General features: G+C 33.6%; 1 protein-coding gene across 2 annotated transcripts in view; it reads left to right on the forward strand.

The window, feature by feature from the left end:
- The window catches only part of LOC125661060 (uncharacterized), a 32,664-nt gene extending 21,553 nt beyond the window's left edge, over nucleotides 1-11,111 (forward strand). Inside the window, exon 3 of one of the 2 annotated variants that reach the window (XM_056148152.1) lies at nucleotides 8,241-10,249. In XM_056148152.1, coding sequence (XP_056004127.1) covers nucleotides 8,241-10,064 — 1,824 coding nt within the window. In that variant the 3' untranslated portion in view covers nucleotides 10,065-10,249. Of the gene's footprint in view, nucleotides 1-8,240 lie in introns of both variants that reach the window. The other variant, XM_056148151.1, reaches the window with a different exon arrangement.
- The last annotated feature ends 410 nt before the right edge of the window (nucleotides 11,112-11,521 follow it).

Below are 11,521 nucleotides of genomic sequence, written 5' to 3' on the forward strand. Positions count from 1 at the left end.
TTCGATTATACTGTTAAAAGATCTGATCACAAAAGCCTACGAATATATTGTCAATGAGGAACCCCAGCATAAGTTTTGTTTCAAACTCGGAGATGTTGTTCGTAGAATCAGAGTGGGTTTAACAAAATATTTTATTATATGATTGAATAATTTCTAGCTCTCTCACTGGCTGACATCCAACAATGTAGAAATCATACTACGTTATGTTTACCTGCACGTGACCTTCCAGGTGAACATAAGGAATTATTTTTTCCACATAGGACCAAAAATAGACCTTCCAGGTGAACATAAGGAATTATTTTTTCCACATAGGACCAAAATAGGTCGTTGAAACTTACAATTAAAGTAAAGAACAATCTTGAAGGTTTTTTTTAATCATTTAATCATATAATAATTCGAACTACAATATTCACCTCGCCTTTCGGGCTCGGTGAATATTGTACTCCTCAGGTGTCTAATTCATCGTATTGACCTCAAAAACAACAACAATTGTATATTGATGACTGTTCTGTAGATATGAATATTACCTTTTTATATTTTGGTTACAGAAGCAACGGTCTATGATGTCAAAAATTCTAGTTCTTAATCTAAAGTGAGTAATGGTGGTATAAAGTTTTGAAAACTCACACGTTTTTTATGTTTTTGATTTGAGAAATGTTTTTTTATTTCAAATTCAAGAAATCCTTTACATATTATTAGAATCCACCATTGATATATACCACGTCTGATATATTTTGTCACAATACTTTGGAGTTTCTCTTTTACAGCAGCTAATATTTTCCTGAGGAGCAAAGATAGGGGCTTTGTAGAACATTTATGTGATCCACCTTTATTAACTTTAAGAATCCGGTATAGGTATTATAAATCATATTAACCCGTCACATTGACAAGGATATTAAATGTGTTTAAGTGCTTGTCTCAAAGAGAAACGGACAAAATTAGAAAAATATTCCAGAACTTTTCAACAATGATAATATTTTTTTGATACACGGTCTAAAGTGAGTCAATCGTGAGACCAAAATATAGGTCAAGTTCATTCTATTTATAGTAACACGAGCAAACTGCATTTCGGTCAACCCCTAGCTTCCCTACATAGAAAATGGTCTAAAATTACCCATTTTTGTGCTAAATTGAATTAGTTAATATTAATTTTATGAATTAAAACTTATTGATATGGTGAAATATAAAGTCTAATGTATTATTTGCGACTGTTGGATGATATATCATGTTTGACGCATTTAAAGAGGATGCAACAAACATGGCTTACTATTAAAGATGTTCATTTTTAGTAAACTTTGAGCACCTGTTTCGTGTAAAGTACACAATTATTTTACTTGGTTGTATTTCCATAGTTTTTAAACACTTAGGATATATAAGAATTTTATTATGGAGCTTGGCAAATAATGATAAGTAGCTGAAAATTGCTATAAATAGTAGCTATATTCCGACTTATTTGAAGAAAATTAATTTGGTTGTAAAACCGTTTCTCTTTTTCTTTTTAATGATTTCTAAACAATTTTTGTTATAATATTCATGACAAAACATTTATCATTTCTAAACTCGGAAATAGTAAAAAAAAAGGTGGAAAAACATAATACATACACTTCTTCCGTATTGAAATCAAAATGGGGATACCCCGTGTAACTCTTCAAAACAGGAGTCTCAAAAGGTATACAATAAATGCTGGCATCGTCTGACTTGTCATGTTTGCAAAAGTTTTGGAGATCATAGCTTTATTTGTGGAAATTTTGGTCATAATATCGAAGATTCTGACACTTCATTTTTCATTGATTGTAAGAAAGATAATTCTGCACACCTATGTTCATCAAAGTGTTCGAAATATCCTTACTGACTCTGTACCGGACCAGGGTTTTATGCGTTACCGGACAGTTAAATGTGTCAAAACAACGAAACCATTATGGCATATACTGGACAAAGACACGGACAAATGCAGTGTACTAGACAATTCCTCTTCCAGAAAGGCGAAGGCAGATTGAGGTGTATCACCTGTTTTGGTATCGATCAAGGGAAGAAATTCAGGTTGAAGCTGGTAAGGAAGCTTTACATAAATTTGTTTAATGTCCCACTCCCGTCTCCAGATCCCCGAGAAATATTAGCTGGGTTTCTTAATGCTTTTTATAAAGTGTGATGATAAATATGTGGGCTTGCTAGCAGTAATTAGGTGGTGGAAAATGAATATGTATATCTATACTGAGGAAATGTTCATGTACCTTCCATAGACCTGTTGTAATGAATTCTTTTTGGATTTTGTCAGATTGAGCGAAGACTAACGATAAGTTGTATAATAAACAATAGCACATTTATTGTTTAAATAGATAAATAATATCAAAAATACATGCAAACTCACTCCTTTCACTCTCAACACAAATTTACATGAATAAGCAATTGGCAATATTGATATCTGATACGTTGTAAACAGTTCTTTTGGAAAGTTCGATAGTACGTATCAGATGTAAAGCAAATGTACAGGTACTAACTTTTCAAGTTAAAACAATATTCAAAAATAGTATAATTTAGAAAAAGTTCCAAATATTCAATTCCCCTTTTCTGTAATATAATATTCTTTAGTTTTGTTTTTAAATTTCGGGTTACTTTAACTCTATAATGTAACTGATCTGCACTCTGAAGACACTCTATCGGTTTCCCGCCAACTTGTGATAAGCACGCCCAGAACGGAAAACAATCCACCACCATGTAAGCCTTGCACGAGCTATCGTCAATTCATGACAATACACCAGAGTTCCGATGCCTCCCAAGTCTCGGGTTATTCTCTACGTAGCTACACCACGCACAATATCCGCATGAACCTCCGTATATCTGAATCCCGCAACTCTCTGCCTGCCTTCGGGTTGAAACTGGTTTTGTTAAACACCCATGTACGCACTGAAATTAATTTCATAAAAACTACCAACTTGCAACTAAAAACAAGAAACCGAGAACTTACAAATAACAAGACCGTGCTAGACTAGTCATAATACTCACGAACTATCAGAATACAAACAAAACACGCTTACCGGTTAGGAAAAAGATGTGCCATCCAAACAAACTCCTATTTCAGTAGTTATATTTCTTCAAATGTCCTACATAGAATCTGACAGGAAAATAAGTGTCCCCTGAACGTCTAGGACCTGTCAACGTGGCACCCGGCTGATGTCCCTACCGTGTCCTATCTAACTTACAGCCAGCCAAACCGGTCTCTTTTATACTAGCAACTAAAAATAACTCACACCCGACTCACTCTTACGATAACCCATTCGTATCAAAATCAAAACAAACGAAAATCACAAAACGCTAAATCAGCAAAACTGAATCAACTTCATTACACTTGTACTATAAAATCTTCAGAGCCAGGAACGTTTTTTGTCTAACACTCAGATAGTAAGAAAAGGAGATTAAAGATTGGTAATGTATTCCAAATTTTGAAAGCCAGTCACATTCTATTATTCCAGTAGTGATCAGGGGTGGGGTGGAGGTAATTGCGAAAGAATAGAGGCAAAAAACCCAACTCCCGAAGAAAGTGGGGAAAAAAAATCTGAACAGGAGATATGAATAATTCGCTTTCGGTCATTGAAAAACACATTCATTCAAGGACAAGTGTATTGTAAACCTTTTTAATGCACTGCTTTTGTTTGAACAATTAATCTACCATAAAACATGATGCGGAAAATAGGTAAATTCCCTAACTGATAATATGTCAGGATCAAGGAACAGTACCAGTATATCATCTGATCTGAACACCTGATATCAAATTCATATTGCTCCTGCACACTACTGTCTGAGGTATAAAATCATTCAAGTGTATGTAGTCAAATTTAAAGGCATGAATTATACTAACATTGACCTACATACATATATAGCTATGTCATATATCAAATTTGCTACAACCTACCATTCATCACAGTACTGTATCTCTTTTTGTAAGACAATTCTTAAGGATTTTTTTTTTTAACTTTATTACAGGGTATAAAGCAATGCAGCATTATGCTCAAACAAATTGAGGAATGCTTTAGCATGTTTGAATGTACCTACCAGTATTAAGGATGATATACAAGTAGTTAAAATAAATCTAAATGCATATCCTGTACTAATTCTACATTTATAAAATTGATTTTTAATCTGACGCCCAACTGATTAAATAAACCTGAACTAGCATATATGCATGTATGGTCTGAAAATGATAATTTACTTTGCCTTTGTCTGTTGCTTATTAATGAACCTGTTTTCAAATGCTTCTTGTATATATATATATATATATATATATATATATATATATATATATATATATTTACATTCAGAATGTTTTAAAAAATGAATCACATGTGATTTCTAATTATGAATCCTAATTCCCACTGTCTTTTTGTCCTTATTCTGACAATGAAATTCTTACAAAGTGTTTTGCATGGGATATATCATTAAATGTATGAATATTACTTATAGTGTTGTATTTGGTGCTGAAACAGAGAAAAGAGAATGAACCAAACAAAACAAAGAAACTGTGAATGGGTGTCCAAGGTGTCACGTTGGAAGCAATGGAAAATCTGCACATAGATGAACATTATCTGAAGTACAAATAGTTATGGATCTGATAGCAAAGCTCAGTATTAGAAGATACCTTGTCAACAATGTACATGTATAATGATGTGTACATCAATATTTCCTAATTCTACAATTGTTATAGATTATGGTATAATACATGATGGGGTTACATTATATGTGTCTATTATATACACATTGCATGCATTTAATGCTATGAATCAGACTAAAAATATACGCAGCTATGTTTAGGCTTCCCGGAGTTTGAAATGCGTTCAAAACATACATTGGATTGCGAGGTCGGTTTTTGGTTTTCACTTGTAATTTATATACTTAAGTAAAGACAATTTATATAGAAGGTTCTCTCGGCTATATATTAGCATATCTGTTAAGATATCACATGACTTCGTTGATCACGTGACGGTCATTTATAATTGCTTGAAGTGTTTCACATAAATCGCTTCAGCGCAGCTAATTTAACAATTATTTTTAACTTTTTGTTTGATAAATGAACTCACCGTATCCTTGTGTACCAGAAATGTGCTTGGGAAAAACGGCAGTATTACTTGCGTACAAAATACACGTATTTCATTAAGAGTTCAACACATTTGAGGATAATCTGTATTCAAACAAAGCCATCACACATTTACCCAAGCAATATTCGGGTAGAGAACAAACTCCTCTTACGATTTGCGTAAAAGATCTCAAATGAATCCTCATAAATTGCCTGCGCTAGATTCTTTTATAAACACATCATAAATTCTAAACAGAGCACATTTCAAAAGTATATTTTTCGAAAGCAGTTTAAACACGCTGAATTTCAATCAAGGGTAATGAAACAAAATATTTTAAAATATTCGGACATATAAGATATTAAAATACAATTCGGACACATGGATTTTGCAATAGCGTTCTGGCATCTTATAGACAATTTGAAATAAGGTCTGAAGTTTTTGACACTCTCCCCGTCATAACAGCTCAATTTTGCAGTCACTTGACGTCATTTTCCATTATGACATCATGTATTGGTAGTTCGGAGAAGTAAAGACATAAAGTGCACTCTGATATTCTATAAAGGAATCATTAACCTACCCGCGATAATTTTTTGTGTTTCTGCTAACATCTAAGTCAAAACTGAGGTAGGCTGGTAGAATATACATTATAATATTTTCTCAAACTTTTATTTTCAAAAGAACACAAAGAGACAATTTGATCACAATCTATATTTTTAAAGTTACAGGTACATTAACATGTTTGATTTTAGGGGCTCAGTTTTCACAATTAATGGCACTTTTAAAGATGCTTGATATTAATTACTTTGAAATGAGTACAAGTGTGAACTTCAAAACGATGTTTATTGAGAAATCTCTTTAACATTTTTTTTAAATTTCTTGGGTAGGTGGTATGATTTAAAAACAGTTAGTGGAAACACACCAATTTTCATTTTAGGCCCCATTGTCATTAAACATATAATGCAAGGATTTTGTAAAGAACTGAGTTTTTCTCTCAAAATGCTTCATATAGATAGTTTGAAGGTTGTTAAAACTTAGTGGATAAAAATTTGGGCTTTTTTATTTGACATCATAGTTTTATTTTTTACCTTCAAAACAAAACTTGTAGTGAAGGACTGAAGCTTAATCAATATAAATAAAATTTAATGACAGTACAGGCCATATTCAAGATCACTTCTTTTTTACAAATAGATAGAAACCCAGTGAATGAAAATCATCTCTAAGGTCGCATTTACATGTAAGGTTAAATACATTTCATGGAAATGATGTTTTTATTATGTTACGCATGTTAAATCTTGCAAAAAAGTCAATCTCATGAAATAATCATTATGTCCATGTTCAGGGATGAGGTCAAATTTATATATTACTATACTGTATCTATTTCTACTTCAGAAATTTTAAAAGATCCCTCAAACATTTAGACAGCTTTAATTTTTAAATCTTATGTACAGAAATCTTATGTAAAAAGGTGTAGATTGTTTCATTTACAAGATATCTAAAGTAGCTCAATACACCAAGTTAGCAATTTGAATGTTTTGTGAAATTGTTTTTATAAATTGATTTGGTTGTATATCATCATTGCGCAGTGAATAAAGCATTGGGCTGGTGAACCTTAGATCCTGAGTTCAAACACGCCATAGGCTGTTTTTCATATTTAATGAAATTAATTTTAAAATCATGTTATTTTTATCCAAACTTGCATATTGTCTGCCTTTTTGACATATATACTTATGATGTATCACATCCTTCATGATGAAATCATTTTTGTGCTGATTTGAAAAACTCTTTCAAGTTGTAGTAAGCCAACTTAACTTTCCTTGAAAGAAGATTGGTGTATTGCTTTGCACATATTGGTCTATCTTTAAGTTGGTTCATAGACAGACATGGCATTAGAAAAGACTTTTCTGTATAGGTTTCCTAAGGAAGGTTGATGTATCTTAGAACATAACTCCTTTTCAATTTTACGTCACTTGTTGAAAGGAGTTGGAGTAACATAAATATCTTTTACAAACCTTTTTTTTTTGTTTTCTTATCAGATACTTCTAGTCAGAAACTTGTGATAATAAGTACTTATTGTTTCTTAGTAAATGCATATATGGAATTGTAATTTCCCAATTGTCAATCCCCAAAATCATTGATTATGGACTGTATAATATTTTTTAGATACACATTTTTATCTACTATATGATTTAACGATCAGGGGATTAGATTCATGTGGTCAAATATGTGCATTATTTTGAAATTGTGCATTTTAGTACAGTTTTGGTGTATGGTTATTATGCTTTGTATAAAATACTTTCAATTACCAATTTCAAAATTAGTATTTATTAAAATTTTCTGAAATTGAGATTTTTTTCCGTTGGTATTGATATAATTGTTGGTATGGTATGTGAAATTCATTGTGTTGCGGATTTTATCGACTTTGTCAGATCTCCTAATGGTAGTCTCTCCACACTCCTTGTCGAAATGGACAATATTATTTGCCGAGCTCAATATCTTTATGAGTTAGTCATATATGACAGGGCTTTTACCAAACGAACACAAAACCCTCAAACCTTGGAAGACTGATGGATCTAAACATAGCGAAAAATGCTGAATCAGCTATTTTCTGGGGGCATCCATAATAAAGGCATCGGTACTCGATTATGATCAAAGATCTTCACCTCATTTTTAGTTTCATTTATAGTATAGAGGAGGTACTTTTTTTAAGCCTGTCCAGAATTAGACTGCCTATCCCAGTTATCTATATTTCAGGTATCGAAAATAGCTGAAAAAGCTGTATGTTGGCTTGATAATCGAGACCAATATGCCTGGGGAATAGGTGGCGCTGTATAGAAAGAACATGCATGGATATTTCATTGAGATATTTTGTAAATGGAGATAGAACCCACAGGTGATTCTCCATGTAAAATATCACAAGGATTGGTAACATGTGTTTCTGGACTTTTTACATGGTTTTATCCGAGACAAGAACGTAAAAATGAAGCATAATTTTTAAGGAATTTCAACTGAAAAGGACAGTTGGAATATAAGTTCGGTTACCAAATGAGGAATCAATGTCAACTTCGTTTAAAATACTAATGAACCTTATACACAAAGATAATATTGTTACAATCATGCAGATTCAGATCTTACCATGGCTTCTCTAGATTAATATGTATTACTCTATTTCAGATGGCACATTCCAAGTTCACTGCACCAAGATTGGGAACACACAACCGTTTTTTAGAGTGCGACATTAACGAATGCGAGAGAAATTGTCAATTTTACTGCGAGTCTTGCCACCAGCAAATGTGTGAACAATGCAGAAACGAACATCTGAAGAGTCCAGAGTACAAAAATCATGAAGTGGTTTTTTATCAACAACGCAAATGGCTTCTCCCTGTAGAAAAATGTAAGACCCACCCCACTAAAGATATAGACATGCTTTGTGAGGAATGTAAAGTTCCATTATGTTCTAAGTGTGCAACACAGAAAAATCATAAGGGGCATAACTTCAGTGATCTGGAGGCAGTCTTTGCAGAAAATATGGTACTATACCATAGGGAAATTTCTAAAATCCTTAAAGATCTCCTTCCCATTTCACAAAAGCTACAGAAAGAAATAAAAGGCGATGCCATACATATAAAGAGGACCATGGACATATTGAAAACAGAGATGAAGGCCAATGGAGAGTCCCTCAAAAGAATGGTAGACACGGTAGTGTCAGAAAATATCCAAGAAATGGACAACACAGAAGAGTCATTGCTGGAGAAATTACAGAATGAAGACACAGCATTTAATGATTACATTTCCTATCTCCATGACCTTGTCAAAGAGTTTCATGACAAGCTATCCTCTCCAACGCTCATGAACTTAATCCCCGACCCTTCTGAGAAGATGCAGAATATTCAACCCATTCCAGAAAGAACAACGTCTTTAACACCCGTTTTAATTGCAGGTCAATACTGTAAAAATGATGTTTCGGAATTACTTGGAAAAATAAATGTACACGGAACAAAGGCAGAGAAACCTCCAGAAAGAACACAATCTGCTACACCCGTGTTTACTGCCGGTCAATACTGTAAACAGAATGCTGCGGAATTACTCAGGAAAAGCAATATACAAAGAACAAAGGCAGAAACAAGAGAAATAAAGTCCAAGGAAAAACCGAAGGCACCTAAAAGTAAACCGAAGAAAGAGAACAGACGAAAGATATCTGATTTGAACCAAACATTGCCACTACCTTACTCTGACACCAAAATAAGGTCATTTAATGTACCACTTGCAGGTACTACATGTCATATATCACTAGATCAATTAGGAATGCTCTGGGTCAGTGATTATAAAGGTAACATTGTCCAAACAGACCGAGAGGGAAACCACTTACAGAAGATAAAAACCAGTGGTAGATCGGGCTGCCACACAGTCACATGTGGCGGGAATCTAATTTTTGCAAACGAGAAAAATAAAGTCATCAATATAATGCTGGATAATATCACAGAATTCATTAAAACAGGAAACTGGGAACCAATCAGTGTACACTCTTCCCAAATCAACGATGACATACTGGTAGGCATGGTGAGGAATGGAGAGGGTAAAGTCACCCGGTACAACAAGACAGGAAAAGAATTACAGAAAATACAGAGGGATAGCAAAGGACAGAGACTGTTTACTTGCCCATGGTATATCACAGAAAACAGCAATGGTGATGTCTGTGCATCAGACATTGAAAAACAAGCAGTAGTGGTGGTGAATAAATCAGGAGAATACAACTTCTCCTACACAGGTCAGAGGTTTGGGTTTCTTCCTTATGGAATCTGTACTGATGCTCTCCGTCACATCCTGGTGTGTGATAACGACAGTAACACTGTTGATATCCTCGATCAAGACGGTCAGTTCTTGCTTGTATTACTTACTCAACAACAAGGTGTATATGGTCCCCGTTGTCTTTGTGTGGATAATACCACACTTTTTGTTGGAAATCTCAAAGTTACAGTGTACAAGTATCTGAAGTGATTTTTGTGAACATCATGGATATCTATATTATATGAATAACAACACACCCACACAGTGATAGTGTACAAGTATCTCAAGTGATTCTTACTTGCTGAACATCATGGATATTTATAGTATATTGTTTCTTCCTTACCGTCTTAACAATCTTTATGTGGGGCAACTCACCGACTCAGTGACAGTGTACAAGTATCTCACGTGATTCTTACTTTGTGAACATCGTGGATATCTATATATATTATAGGAATAACAACACACCAACAGGGTGACAGTGTACACATATCTCCAGTGATTTTTAATTTGCGAACATCATGGATATCTATATTATAGGAATAACAACACACCCACACAGTGACAGTGTACAAATATCTCCAGTGATTTTTACTTTGCGAACATCATGGATATTTTTATTATATATACGTCTTTACAGGCTCTATAAACCAGCACGGACCATGGATGCTATTCCTTCCAAATCATGCCGCCAGTTCCTTAAGCTCAAAGTTACAAACAAAAGAATATATGCCGTCAACAAAAGCAAAATTCTTCGTCATAAAAGGGTTCAGTCGTGTATTCCAACTTATTTCAAATTCAAGTCTACACCCTGTATTCCCTACGGCTATACTTCTACATTTGCATCAGAACTTTTTAATTATAAACAAACTTTGCAGTGCCTAGATATAGACCATCTTATACGTTATCCACCAACATGTTCTTGTTCTTCATCTTCTTTCAACTATAGTCCAGCTGGACATGTCATTACTGGTGATGTTGATACAGTTGAAAATGAGGACCTCAAATCACTTATTCTGACAGGTCCTAAATACAGAGAACCTCGGTCTTTTAATTGGCGACAGAACGTCATCTCTATTATGAATTATGTCGAAGATTATGCCAGACGATGGGCTAAATATGAAAAAGAAGAACTTGATACATTGTCAGAATGTGTTAAAAGCATAAAATGGAATAATGGCAATTTTGATTGATTTAATAAATTTTCATACGTGCTTTTGTAATCATCATAAATAAATCTTTCCTGTTTTTTTTTTTCAATTTTGCGGGTTTTTTGCTCAGCACAGAAGTGCTATGTCAATGAACAATAACTAATATTTGGCATAATAAAAGAATGGTATGTTATTAATTTGCCTAATTTGCTTAAATGCCTATCCGTTTAAGAACATTTAATTGCCTTGCTGCCTTCTTGCAAATATTGTTGATATATGTGTTGAAAGAAAGATCAAATACAATGTTATCCTTTTGTGTTTTGTTGCCAACAGAGATGGCTTGAAACTGTTTTGGTTTTGCCTGCATTTTGTTTGTGGAGAACCATTTAATCAGAGATCTACTCCCACCTTGAAGTGCTGCTATAACATGGTCTAAAGATTTATCTGACATTGATAAAGTATTATCATCTGAATAATAGTAGATATTGTATTTGTTTACAAAGAAAAAGAGGTCATTGA

This window comes from Ostrea edulis, chromosome 8 (genome assembly GCF_947568905.1).
Source record: "Ostrea edulis chromosome 8, xbOstEdul1.1, whole genome shotgun sequence".
NCBI classification, from domain to species: Eukaryota; Metazoa; Mollusca; class Bivalvia; order Ostreida; family Ostreidae; genus Ostrea; species Ostrea edulis.